Source organism: Triticum dicoccoides, chromosome 3B (genome assembly GCF_002162155.2).
Source record: "Triticum dicoccoides isolate Atlit2015 ecotype Zavitan chromosome 3B, WEW_v2.0, whole genome shotgun sequence".
In the NCBI taxonomy this organism is placed as follows: Eukaryota; Viridiplantae; Streptophyta; class Magnoliopsida; order Poales; family Poaceae; genus Triticum; species Triticum dicoccoides.
The window spans coordinates 384,282,306-384,296,318 of NC_041385.1; the positions used below are offsets into that span (position 1 = coordinate 384,282,306).

At 45.5% G+C, this 14,013-nt stretch overlaps 1 protein-coding gene and 1 pseudogene across 2 annotated transcripts; one reads left to right on the forward strand and one right to left on the reverse strand.

Moving 5' to 3' along the window:
- Positions 1-112: 112 nt before the first annotated feature.
- On the forward strand, positions 113-3,129 carry LOC119276123 (annotated as a pseudogene).
- Positions 3,130-3,538: 409 nt separating this feature from the next.
- LOC119276124 lies at positions 3,539-12,551 on the reverse strand. Of its 2 annotated transcripts, XM_037557115.1 has the most exons (5): positions 12,420-12,551; positions 11,682-11,858; positions 10,946-11,092; positions 4,226-4,411; positions 3,539-4,104 (listed from the first exon to the last, which is right to left on the reverse strand). In XM_037557115.1, exons 2-5 carry the CDS (start codon positions 11,833-11,835, stop codon positions 3,791-3,793), a joined length of 801 nt encoding a protein of 266 aa, XP_037413012.1. In that variant the 5' UTR covers positions 11,836-11,858; positions 12,420-12,551; the 3' UTR covers positions 3,539-3,790. The 2 variants fall into 2 exon arrangements, with proteins under 2 accessions (XP_037413012.1, XP_037413013.1); XM_037557116.1 differs by lacking the exons at positions 10,946-11,092; positions 11,682-11,858; positions 12,420-12,551 and adding an exon at positions 4,701-4,907.
- Positions 12,552-14,013: the final 1,462 nt, after the last annotated feature.

Genomic DNA, 14,013 nt, shown 5'->3' on the forward strand with positions numbered 1-14,013 from the left:
GGACAGCCTAGTCTTGCCGTTGGTGTAGTGTCAACACGTAGAGTGGAGCCTCCGTTTCCCGCACGTGACGCAAGGCACTTGGGCGTTCCTTGAATTTCTTGGAGAAGAGCTCCTCTCTATCCGCCCCCACCCCCACCCGCACCCCCACACCCCGGGTTCGGCCGAATCGATCCAAGGAAACGAATCACTGCCTACCAGACCAATTCCCCAGCAGATCCTCCGCGATTGATGAGTATTCCTCCCCCACTCTCTTGGTGGAGCGACTTGGATTTGGATGCGAGGGAGCTCTGCCCCGACCCTTCTCTCCGATCTCCCCGTCCCCCGTAAAGGCCTTTCGCCTCCCGCCGCCGGAGATAGCCCCATGGGCTAGGGACTCCACCTGCAGCCACCACCGGCGGGCCGGAGCCTTTTCCGATCTGCCCGTATCCTCTTCTCGCTCTACAAGCCCCTCCCCTCAGCTGGTGTTGTTAGAACCGAGCTACTAGTATATCTATCTATCACAAGTGTTGCCAATAGTTACTCTACAGCTGCGGATTGGCCACGCGAATGCATCCCTCTTTAGTTTGTTTATTATTTAACTTGGAGGGCAAAGAATGGCTTAGTTGTGTTGTGTGTGTCTTTTTCGGGCGATTGTTACCCAGATAGTACTGTGCCAGCTCAGCTTCTGGTTTATCCTGGGTTTACCATTTAATGTGAGTGCCGAGGAGACAAACTAAAGCTTCCCATTTGGATATCCTATTTCGGGGACATATTCTTGGCAACACTCTGCCCTGTAAAACATATTCTTTGCTCTGAATTGGTTTCCTTTCTGTTAATGTTACTAACAGTGGTGAGCACATATTCCCACCTGCCCAGCCAGTTGGAAACATGGGTTCCTCGCAAGAATCCACATTTTCATCTGCCTCAACTACCACACAAGTGAATGCTTTGGGCTTACTACCTGTCTATGCCAAGTAGCTTATTGCTGGTGGTGCAGCTGGTGCATTTGCAAAGACTGCCGTCGCGCCACTTGAGAGGGTAAAGATCTTATTGCAGGTATGGACTGCTTAATCCTTCACTTCCGTTGCTTGTGGTGATTGCATGGGTATTTTAGCTCCTTTATTAACTTGGTACAATGCTGCTTTCTAGACAAGAACCCAAGGGTTTCAATCCCTTGGGATTCTCCAATCCTTGAGGAAGCTGTGGCAATACGAGGGACTTCGAGGCTTCTACAAGTAAGTACAACAACAACAACAAAGCCTTTAGTCCCAAACAAGTTGGGGTAGGCTAACTTCTACAAGTAAGTAAAGTGGAGAAAACAACGCCTTAAACTCTGACTCTTGAATTCAGCGTCTTGATTTTTTAACTTCTTACTGCTAAGTTCAGCATACTTATTTTGATATTTTATTTACCGTTCATGCAGAGGAAATGGTGCGAGCGTGCTTCGGATTGTTCCATATGCAGCATTGCATTACATGACATATGAGCAGTATAGGTGCTGGATACTGAATAATGCCCCATCAGTGGGTACAGGACCTGTGGTTGATCTCTTGGCTGGTTCAGCTGCTGGCGGAACTGCAGTTCTGTGCACCTACCCTTTAGACTTGGCTAGGACCAAGCTGGCATACCAGGTATGTACTACCCTGCTCATCATTGCTTTTCTTTTTTGTATATGTATGTAATAAAGTGTCTCTTCAATCGAAGTGCTATTGGACTAACTTCTTGATCGTCACATTGGCTCATGGTTATTCTTATTAATTTGCTTCACTAGGTTTCAAATGTAGCCCAACCTGTCAATTCATTGGGAAATTTTGGCCGCCAACCAGTATATAATGGTGTAAAGGATGTTTTTAAAACTGTTTACAAGGAAGGAGGTGTACGATCTTTGTACCGTGGGATAGGTATGTCGTGGCTATCAACTTGCGAAATCACGTCTCTTATAGCCTACTCAATCGGTGAAACTTCAGCTCATGTTCCATACTTGCAAAGCTTTTATGTTGTAACAAGGGTGCTATAAATAAAGTTCAGGTGAATGCTTGGAATGCATATGCAACTACATATTTCATCCATATCTGGTATCACTGATTAATACTGTCACGCACTGGCATAGTGGTATTAGGTGACCATAAAAGCAATTGCGAGGGCTCAATATATGAGAGTAGTTTATGATGGGCTAACACGTGAATATCCTGAAAAATATGTTTGAAGTTATGTACATTACTGTGCCCAACCTTGCGGTATTTGAAATTATGTACCACTTAGTACGCTAACTATGAAAAGTCATGTATTTAGATGTTATGTAAAACTCCCATAGCATTACACTGCATGACAATCAAATTTCAATTGTCTGTCAGGCCCAACCCTGATCGGTATTCTTCCGTACGCTGGCCTGAAATTTTACATATACGAGGACCTGAAATCTCGTGTTCCAGAAGATTACAAGAGATCTGTTATATTGAAGCTCTCTTGTGGGGCTTTGGCTGGTCTTTTTGGACAAACCCTCACTTACCCACTGGATGTTGTCCGAAGGCAAATGCAGGTATAATTCACATTGTAGTAATGATATTCTATGGGGTTGTAAGTTTGATTGCAATTCTGATTCGCTTCTGACCTGTCATGTGTTCAGGTTCAGAACAAGCAGCCCCAGAATGCAAATGATGCCTTCCGCATAAGAGGAACATTTCAGGGTCTCTTTCTTATCATTCGGTGCCAGGGGTGGAGACAACTGTTCGCTGGCTTGAGCCTTAATTATGTCAAGGTAATTGAGGATTAGAGGTGGCAGATATTGTATACTCTCACTTTTTTTTTGAATCGTATCTTAAATGTGCAACTTCTCTAAAAATCGATCCATTTCAGGTTGTCCCTTCAGTTGCTATTGGTTTCACGACATATGACATGATGAAAAATTTGCTGGGAGTACCTCCACGCGAGAAAGCTCATCCATTGACTGGTAACAACAACAAATGAAGCAACATCGACCTATTTGCGTTGTGGGTCTCATTTGTAAGCTATGTTGCATATGATGGTTTTAATAGCAACTTAACTGTTACATTTGTAAGCATGACAGCCCAGTTGAGCATTTGAGCTGCTCCAGACTTGGATATGATTGTATACTTATTGTGCTTCTTGAATAATTGAATTGATAAATCATTTTGTTTTTGTGATTGCCTTGCATCGGCAATACAATAGTAAAAATGTGCAGTAGTTTTGAGCTGCGTTGTCGAACCATTTGCGCATCCGCTGTCCCATAAATTGTATTTCTGACATAGGTCAGTAAAAATGAAAAGGTGAACCCTGGCTACCATCAAGTTTATGAATCAGTTCCCTATAGCCTCATTTGGCTCAAATCTTTTCATTGGCATCGCAAAGATCACATGAAGACCTGCAATTTCAAAAAAAAAAAAAAGATCACATGAAGATCTTTGTCTACTTCGTTTTGGCAAGTTTTCCCCCCTTTCTTTTTGTGCATATGAAAATCATGTTATCTACAGCATAGAACCAGAACTTGAGTGCATCGTCAAGTAACATCATATTAACCAAGGGAAATTATACTGAAGCCTTCAAAAAGAAATTGAATTAAACCCTTTCATTCGCATAAAATAGGATGAAATCCATGAGTGACAATAATTACACAAAAATGAAACACATTTTTTTTGTTGCATCCATCAACATTAAAGACAATCCCAAAATGAAATAAATCTCAAAAGAACACACAAGTGCAAACTGTACAGCATCCATCCACAGCCACCCCATATGCAGACCATTCAGTTTTGATGAAGACAAATGGATAAATCCGGCAGGTGACACGGAACTAGTCTTTCTTCTTGTCAGCTGGGGAGCAGAACCTCTCAAAGATCATGGCGAAGAAGCCAAGGAAGTCGATTCTGTTCTTGGGGTTGTCTTTCTCCACCTCCCGTTTTACTTGCTCAGGCTCGTCTCCTTCAGCAGCAGCCTGGACTGGAACTTGAGTTTCATCCCCGGTTGTTTCCTGCTGCTGCACAGCTGCCACAACAGCCTGAATTTCTTCCACGGCCTGGTCTAGGATGTTTGAGTCTTGAGTCTTGTCAGCAGAGGTCTCGCCTTCTTTTGTCTTGTCCTCAGGCTCGGGTTCTTTCTCTTTGGATTCTGTATAAATAAATCTTTGGAGTATTACAAGAGTTTGATGACAGAGCAACAAACCAGGTACTATTTGTCAGGAAATATCTTCTAGTCTAGTACAAATTAGACTTGGATCAAAAGTTTTTACCACGTTTTCCCAGATGTAAAACCTCAGCAACTTTCTCCATGACCTCTGGGTGGTTCTTCACCTTGTCGAGGACCGAATTGACTTTCTCCATCACATCAGGGTTGCTTTTCACCTTGTCTTTCGCCTTGTCCAGCATCGAACTTAAGGCATCCATGTCCTTCTCTCCTTCTTCTTCACTTCCTTGACCTTAAGAAATTAACTAGTGTTGTTAAGAGACTATACTTGGCATTTCAACTACAAAAACTTTGGTATTATCGATTTGATGTCATGCTATCAAGAAACTGTAAAGCCCAAAGTTTGCATATGCACGAGACGGGTCTTTCTTAATACTAGTTGGAGAAACATTAGGAGACCTTGGTAAATCGGATCTCTCAACAAGATGAAAGAGATTGAGAGACAGAAGCTTATCTAGTATATAGTATGGTATAGGCTGAATCAATCAAACTAGTGAAGAGGAGGAAGAAGAGAGGCTTACCAGTTGGAATCTTGAGATTTGAGAAGGTTGCAATAAATGGGGAAAGCTAAGGAGACAGAAGGAAGCCGAAAAGCACGACCTAATAATTTGTAGGTATGAGGAGCTCAAGAATTCTGGGTTTGGATCTCCGTGTCAGGCCAGGCCAGGGCGATCTAGATCAAGAGAAGCAGGCTAATGCTTTTGGGCTGGGCACTATATATACAGGAGAAGAGTGCCGAAGTGCTCTAGTACATGGTAGGGCAGGAGGGTGACAGCTAAATACACTAGTACTAGTACTACTTCTTACACACTGGCAAATTGCAAGCATTGATTGATTCTAGTATAGTGGTTGGTGGGCATTACTGCTCGCTCGCACGATGCAGAGTTTTTGCATCATTTGGTCCAACTGGGTCAAATAAAATAGGGGTACACATCAATGTTCTTCTGTCTTGTTAATAATAATAATAATAATAAATGCAGCAATATATTTCTACTACATTTGTTTGTTTTACTTGATCCGCGGGCATAAGAATATACGACGTAACAGTTGGATCTTCCTGCCCTGCGTTATTCAGGAGTTTTGTTTTTGTTTCCATGCTGGACGAATTAAGGATTTGGTTGCACGTAGTACAATATGCGTGTGCATCAAGGTCAACTAACCATCTGGCAGTGGCACTGGCACATGGACGCCAGCTACCATGACACAGCAACAACATTGGGTCCTTGAGCTGTAAACTGCCTCTTCATCAGAATATTACTCTATTAGAAAGAAAGAAAAAACATCCCACAAAGTCTCTGCTCACAATCAGGGATGTTCTGAATACTACTCCCTCCGTCCCAAAATAATTGTCTCAACTTTGTACTATCTTTAGTACAAATTTGTACTAAGATCAAGACACTTATTTTGGGACGGAGGGAGTAGTATTTTAGCCTATAAACATCCCTTCTTTGCGATTTCGGATCACAAGTGGCCCTCTATTCTATTCTATGGAGAAAACACAAGCTGGAAAACGGTACTAGTATCAGCTACTCCAGCGTCCTGCACAATAATCATTGTGCATAAAGTTGCTTTTCCTTGCAAGTAAAGCTAAAGACAGGCCGCCAAAAAATAACTATGAAATGCTCAAAACTAAACTCTAGTTTGATGCTTTCAAGCCATCATCTGGATCAAGTTTTAACATAATACTCCTATTTATTAAGTTCACAGCATCCAAAACTCAAATAAACATGGTACCGTTAGAAAAAACAACATGCATAGTGTGATAAATCTCACATGATCCATTCGCATCAACCTACTCTGGGGATCATGGATGGAATTAACTTCTGCCATCACTACCTGTCACGTCACCCTTTTGTAATTAATCACATGCCTCGTTGATTTCCTTCTAAGGCCATATCAGAAAAGGATATCTCACCTATACACAGACTAGCGTTTCCCCCTAAATTTTCGTATGCGTTTTTATGCTTAAGAAAGCGTAGAGTGAAGCAAACATTCAGGAGGGACGTTTTTATGCGTCGGTGCTGCCTCGACTTGCTCGCTCCAGGAGGGACGAGGCTCGGGCTGTGACATCACATCTGGCGGTCCCATCCTCGACGGTGTTGCAGCTGTGCTCACCAACGCATCTGCTCCCTCCTCTGTCGCCGGTGAAGCCCCTGGGTTCGAGGCATCGCCCACCCCCCCGCTCATCTCCAATGGGCCGCTTCAGCGCACGCCATCACCGGTGCGGCTTCGCAGGGCTGCTGCTGATCTGCAGCCAGCTGGGGTTGGCCTGTCCGTGCTCTTTGAAGATCGGCAAGAGCCCTTGCTGCCCTCTCCTGCATCAACGCCTCCCAGGCCTCCTGCTGCGCGCCGTAAGACTCTTGCTGGAGTGAACATTGCCCGGACAAGTGCGGGCCTCTCGCTGCACAGGACCAGTGCGAGGCTCAAAGCTGCTGGCAGAACAAGGGTGGTGCCGGCGCCGGCGGCTAAGGCGGCTGAGATCCTGGTTGCTCGCAGTCTGGGGATCGTCAAGGACGGAGAAGACATCACGGCCAAGGCCCTGGATGCATTTGCTGAGCGTTTCAAGGAGCAGTTGCCGCTGGAGGTGATCTCTGCCATGCGAGATTTGTTCAAGTTAGATGATGTGCAAGCAATGGGTGTGGAGGACGCCCTCATCCAGCCCGGAGGGGAGGGTGCTATGGTCCCTATGGACGTGGAGAGGATGGAGGATGCCGCTGCTGCTCTGCAGGCCTCCACCTGAGCAAGTTGATATCTTTGGGTTGGAAATGTTCTCTATGTTAGCTAAATCCTGGTCCATGTGTGTTGGTCCGTGTAAGTGTAGTTGGGTTGCATGGCACAAGCATAACCGTAGCTGAGTTGTGTGTGGCATGTGGCCAAGTTCAGAAGTGTACTCCATGTTGCCATGTTAGTGCAACCTATCAATGTTATGTGTTGGAATGTCCGGGGCCTCAACTGTCCGGATAGACGAGCTACTGTCAGCGCCACCATTGCTGCTTCTTCTTGCCATATTGTGTGTCTACAGGAGACAAAGCTTCACAATGTCGACATCTTCACAGCCTCCTTCTTAGGAGGGAACAAACTGCGCAATTTTGCGCAAAGGCCGGCGGACGGCACTCGTGGAGGCATTTTGCTGCTCTGGGACGATCACCTTGTGGAAATGTCTAACATCACAGCTACCACCTTCTGCCTGTCCGCCATGGTCCGTATTCGTGACTCCGAGGTGCAATACAAGCTCACCACCGTGTACGGCCCCGCGGACTCTTCTCGCAAAGATGCCTTTTTCGCCGAGCTTATCAGCCAAAAACTGCCCAACGGTATGCCATGGCTTGCGGCTGGGGATTTCAACCAAATTTATCGTGCAAGAGACAAAAACAAAAGACATGTCAACCGAAGTAGAATTAATCGGTTCCGAGCGACACTGCAAAGTTGTGAGCTTAAAGAGATTCACTTGCAAAATAGGAGGTTCACTTGGAGCAACGAGAGGGAAAATCCAACTATGTGCAAACTGGACTCGTTTTTCTGCAATGCTGAGTGGGACACCACTTTCAGCACTCATCTGCTTCACGTCCTCTCATCCTCGCTATCCGATCACTGCCCGCTTCTCCTCGCCGATGACAAGGGGCCTCGGAGGCCTAGAACCTTCAAGTTTGAATTTTTTTGGATTGCTATGCCCGGCTTTATGGAGGTGGTCAAAAAGGCTTGGATCGAGCCGCTAGAGCATGTTGAGCCATATCAAGTCCTGTTCCATAAACTCAAAAAGGTGGCTCTCTGCCTTTCTGAATGGAGTAGGGGCCTTTTCTCCAAGGCAAAGGTTCACCTACATGCCGCCCTATTGGTGATCCTACGCCTCGACATTGCTCAAGAGACCCGTCATCTCTCCCCCGAGGAGAGTGACCTTAGGGCGAGGCTTAAAAGGAGGGTCATTAGCTTGGCCGTGCTTGAGAGAGCTCGGAAAAAACAAAGTGCGAGAATTGCTAACCTCAAGGAGGGTGATGCCAACACCAAGTTCTTCCATCGCCGGATTAATGCTAGAAGGAGGAAAAATCACATTCATAGACTAAAGCATGACCAAGGGTGGATCACCGAGCATGACGCTAAGGAGAAGCTCATTCTGGACCACTTTTCTGAAGTGATGAAAAAAGGGAACACATGCAATAAGGATCTAAATTGGGAGGAGCTCAACTTAGAGGTACATGACTTGCACGGCCTCGACTCACCCATCACCGTTGAGGAGGTACGTGAGGCAATCAATGACATGCCAAGTGACAAGGCGCCCGGGCCGGACGGCTTCACTGGAGCTTTTTTTAAGAAGTGTTGGGACGTCATTAAATTTGACATGATGAGGGTGATACACCAGTTTGACTCTCTTCAGACATCTAGTCTCCATTGGCTCAACTCTGCAAATATAGTGTTGTTGCCCAAGAAAGAGGGCGCGGAGGGGATTGCCGACTACAGGCCCATTAGTCTCATTCATGCCGTCGCCAAGATTATCGCAAAAATTCTTTCCATCCGTCTCGCCCAGCACATGAACAGCTTGGTCTCCAACGCCCAAAGTGCATTCATCAAGAGCAGAAGCATCCACGATAACTTCATGTGTGTCCGGAACTTGGCCCGTAGGCTACACAAATGCAGGACTCCATCTCTCCTGTTCAAGCTAGATATACGCAAAGCCTTCGACTCGGTCAGATGGGAATACATCCTCGACCTCCTTCGGCAGAGGGGGTTTCCCCCCAAGTTTTGGGATTGGATTGCGGCTCTTCTTTGCACATCATCTTCTAGGATTCTGTTAAATGGGGTGCCTGGCAACCCCATCAAGCACGGTAGGGGCCTTCGGCAGGGGGACCCCCTATCCCCGCTCCTTTTTGTCATTGCAATTGACACACTCCAACAACTACTGGAGCTGGCAACCCGAAAAGGACTACTCCACAAAATTCGTGGGAGAGGGATCATGGTGCGAACTTCACTCTATGCAGACGATGCGGCTGTTTTCATGGCTCCAATCAAAAAAGATATTGACAACCTCTCAGCCATTTTGAGCGGATTCAGGGAGGTCACCGGGCTATGCACCAATTTTCACAAGAGCTCGGTTCTACCCATTCGATGCAATCACCTAAACCTGGAGCACATTCTGCAAGGATTGCCAGCTAACAGGGTGTCCTTCCCCATAACATACTTGGGTCTTCCATTGTCCGTCTGGCAGCTTAAGAAGGTGGATTTGCAATTTCTTGAGGACAAAATTGCGGGCAAGTTGGTGACATATGAGGGGCAAAACATCACCACCATTGGACGAACGACCCTTGTTAAGTCTGTCGCCACCTCGCAAGCGGTCTATTTCATCACATCTTTGGTCATACCGTCGGGCATTCTTCACAATATCAACAAACTGGAGCGGGCTTTCCTTTGGTCGGGATCGGATAAGACGACGGGCGCCAAGTGCAAGGTAAACTGGGAGATGGTTTGCCGCCCGTGCGAATATGGCGGCCTAGGGGTTCTCAACACCGATAAATTCGCGCGGGCCTTGCGCTTGAGATGGCCATGGTTCGAATGGACGGCACCACAAAAGTTGTGGGTGGGCTTGGGAAATCCATGTAACGAGGAGGACCTTGACTTCTTCTATGCGTCCACGACCATCATCATGGGGAACGGCGCTAAAACGCCTTTTTGGGATTCTCCCTGGCTCCATGGGTGCAAGCCTAAGGATGTTGCCCCGCTCGTCTTTGCGGCCTCCTCAAGGAAGAATTGGAAGGTGCGGGAGGCCCTACAAAATAATGCATGGATCCTCAAGCTCAACACCTCCACGGTTGTCTCCGTTGAGTACATCCGACAATTCTTCACGCTATGGGCACTTGTGAACGATGTGCATCTGGATGCACTCTCTGAAGATACTATTGTGTGGAAGCATACGACAAGTGGGCACTACACTGCGGCCTCCGCCTACAAGGCCCAATTTCTTGGCTTGGGCGCCACCAAAGGCTAAATTCTTCGCTTGGTTGGCTATCCAAGACAGAATTTGGACCGCGGATAGACTACAAAAACGTGGATGGTCAAATTGTGGTCTTTGCACCCTCTGCAAGCGAGAGCAAGAAAGTGGACAGCATCTTTTCTTCAAATGCCGCTTCACTATTAGGCTATGGAACTTGGTCATTGCAAAACTTGGGCTTCATCGTATGGACACCTCTATGTGGCATCTTGAGAGTTCGGTTAAGGAATGGTGGACAAATAGGACCGGCGCCGGAGTCCCCAACAGGAAGGCCATGGCCTCTCTAACCATGCTCGTGTCATGGACCATTTGGAACGAGCGGAATGCGCGTGTTTTCCGGAACAAGAGTGCTCCACCACCAATCTTGCTAAACAACATCATCTGCGAGGCAAACCTTTGGATCACCGCCGGAGCAAAAAAATTAGGGAACATTATTTTGCGTGAGTAATCTTCCATGCCGTGTAAAAGTGTGCCCTTGTAACAAACTCTATCCTCTTCTTATTTAATAGATGAGGCAAATCTTTTGCCTCCGTTTCGGAAAAAAAAAGAGTATGTACTGCCTCCTGGCTGATGTACAGTATTCTTCTGTATTGCCTAAACGTTTGTTTCAGTTTATAACTGTTCAACTGCGGTGAATTTTTTCATGTTTCTGGATATAATTTTCCATGTGAAATGGTCAAACAGAATCAACAGAAGGTGACAGCAATCGCAAGGAAATTTGCGATATTTGCAGGTCCCGGAAATTTTCGTTTCAAGTGACCCTGAATTGAATACTACTGTATGTACCTAGTTCCTTCGAGCGGCTTGTTTCTGAATGGCCTCCAACATCCTCCTTTGCTTTCTCAAGAATGCCTGAGCCCGTCTCCAGGATTGCTTCAATGCCGGCGTTCACATCCTCTTGAACCTTTGCTGCCCTCTCTTCAGCGTCTGTAGCTGTAGACCAGGCCCAAAGGTCAGGCAGGAGGAAATTATTAAGGTTACATATAGCCAACTGTCTGTCAAGACTTGGGACAGCCAATTTGGGAGAAATGTGCAATGCATTAAAAATTCTGAGAGCTAATATGAAAATTCTTAAAGTACATCATTTCAACTCTGAAACATTATAGTTTGATTTAGTATTGCTGTTATATCCACCATCCAGCTGTCAGGTTGATGTCAGTGTCAAAAATGTTGTTCTTCTGGCCTAAACGTAAAACTGTTTTCAGAATAAGTATTTCTGTTTTCTGAACCTATTCATTCATCAGAAAATAAAAAGGATACATTAGCGATTCTATTTTCATTTATTTGACTCACGAGATATCTTTTACTGAACTCACCATGGGATTTGAGCAACCAAAAATACTCCTAGTGCCTGTGTCAATCAGAACTCTACTGCTATGTGCTATCGGTAAGCACTTGTTATGACAAACACTATGAAAGGTTCAAGAGCTGAGATGATGAAGAGATTTGTTGGAAGCTGGAGAGGCATTCTTGTAAGAGAGCCTCCTTTTGCCTCTAAAACGAAGGAAACGAAAGGACTAACCATTCTTGGCTGATTTCATGCTTCCTGCAAGGGCACCAAACCCTCCCTTGGCGCGATCCAACAAGTCGTTCTTCCCACGGCTATCCTTGTCCTTCTTGGGCGATGATGCATCGGTGTTCTTCACTTTCTTGGAATTCTTGCGCTGGAAAAACATGTTGTTCTGTGCTTCCTCTTACACTGCAAGAGTTGGTGTGGAAAAGAGCATGTATAAAACAACATACCGACTGCAGGGTACTCAGGAATGCTAAATGCTACAGTAATTTGTACTACTGATTTGCTAGTCCATTATTCTGCATAGCTTGTGTCTTACTCCCTCCGTTCGGAATTACTTGTCATCAAAATGAATGAAAATGAATGTATGTAGAACTAAAATACATCTAGATACATCCATTTCAAGATGAAAACAGCAGTCTCCTTGTAATAGCTAGCTTAGTTTTGAATTTTGAAGCAATCCATGGTTGGTTGTCGTGAAGCATTATCTGTATTGCCTCATGTACCAACCAGGTCCGTTCATGGTTACTGTAATCTGAGGAGAGAAAGGGGCCCAAGCAAAATGCGCCGAGACTCGATAAAAGATAACAAGAAACAAAAAATGATCCGTCCATCTAACCACCTATATAACTCATTAACACCCTTGTCTCAAAAAAAGAAAAAAAAACTCATTAACACCCACCCAATCATTCCAAAAGGCGCTAGAAACAAAGGAGAAAAAGAAAAGGAAAGGAGGAGATATCTTACCTGGTTTCCTGGGTACGATGAGAAAATGGAGAGGAGCTGCAGCAGAGGAGAGGAGAAGAGGGACAGGGTGAGGGGATGGATATGCAGAGGAATAAAATGCTCCTCCCTTCATGGTTTCCAGCATGGAGTCGTTGCTTCAATTCAATCGGATCCGGGCGCCCCAACCCGCAACCGTCGGCTTGGAATTTCTTGGTCTTTCCTGGCTAAAACTTATGAAACTGGTCATTGCATTTCTTTTCTTTACTAAACCAACAACACGAGATCAAAACGCGGTTATTAGTTTATATGGCTTCTGTGTTGACTTAACCAGCACAACCATGTTTATCGGCCAGTGGTGAACACGTACACGTCTAGTGTATAGGATTTTTTGCAGGTAACAGAAAAATGTAAGTTGAGGCTCAAGTGCTGCACAAGGAGTCTCGTTAGCCTATCTCGTGCACTCACTTTAGCGTGTACGTCGCAACACAACACAGACTTGAAGCAAATAGTTTTGTCCGAGTCTTCGCGGATGGATGGGTTGTATACCCGTCGCTATAACGGACCTGAGCTCCAATTTGCTAGGATGTTTCTTCTTCGGACAAAATCTTCTCACGATGTTTTTTTTATTCGGAAACATCCTAGCAAACCTGTTGTAACGACGAGTAGCGTATGACAGAAATGGACATGCTTTTAATTGGAGCCAGATTGAAAGAAGATGAGATTAACCGCGGCAGGTACGTGCTCATCGAACCAACACGTTCTCTCACGCATTGAAGCGTTCCCTGTGACTGAGGACATGTGTTTATCAACAACGTATTTGACGGTCACGCTCATCTGGTCGGTTCCTCGATTGCGTCATCGGATATTTTTCCCCGTTGTGGGACGCGCGTACTCCATTTGCATTCACAAGGGTTGCCAACCTCCCAGGATGCATGAGTTGATCATGCTTTATTTCAATCTGGAGCATCAAGGATGTACTGAGAAGATATCAATTACACTCAATCTCTACACCATCATGACTCAAGAGCATCAAGGATGCACACAGTCAAATTATTACCAAATGAGGGGGGAAAGATCAACAAAACAACTGCATCAAACAACAGAAACAATCATTAATGATGGCAACCTAGGCAACATAATAGGTTTGTTTTTTGAGAAATCTCCCCACTTTATTGATTCAAAACAATGTTCATAGGTACACGGGTTGGGTCATGAGGGGTTCCCAACCAAATTTCTCTCCCGGGACCTAAGTTACAAGCAAATTTGACGAGATTATGAGCCTCAAAATTAAAGTTCCAACGCTCATGAATAAAAGTACAAGTAGAGAAACTAGTACTACGGTGCTTTATTTCATGTATGACCGCAACGTGAGGACCTCTTGTCCCTTTGTTTATGTTGTTCACCACACCCTGGCAGTCGAAGGCCACCACGATATGCTAGATGGAGAGATCCTCGACAAGAGCTAGAGCTTCTCTGCATGCGTATGTCTCCAGAATCACGGGATCGTTGGTCCCCTCAAAGACCACCGCCGAAGAGCCCAGATAGTTCCCATTACCATCCCGACACAGTGCAACAACAACCTCTCCATGTTTGTTTTTGGCAACTGCTCTGTCCG

Bases quoted from the DNA above. Each gene is read 5' to 3' on its own strand.
- LOC119276124 (XM_037557115.1), bottom strand. From the start codon at position 11,835: ATGTTTTTCCAGCGCAAGAATTCCAAGAAAGTGAAGAACACCGATGCA. The intron at 11,093-11,681 runs GTTAGTCCTTTC...CCTGGTCTACAG, and splicing joins CATGAAATCAGCCAAGAATG to CTACAGACGCTGAAGAGAGG. The intron at 4,105-4,225 runs GTAAAAACTTTT...TTATTTATACAG, and splicing joins TTTACATCTGGGAAAACGTG to AATCCAAAGAGAAAGAACCC.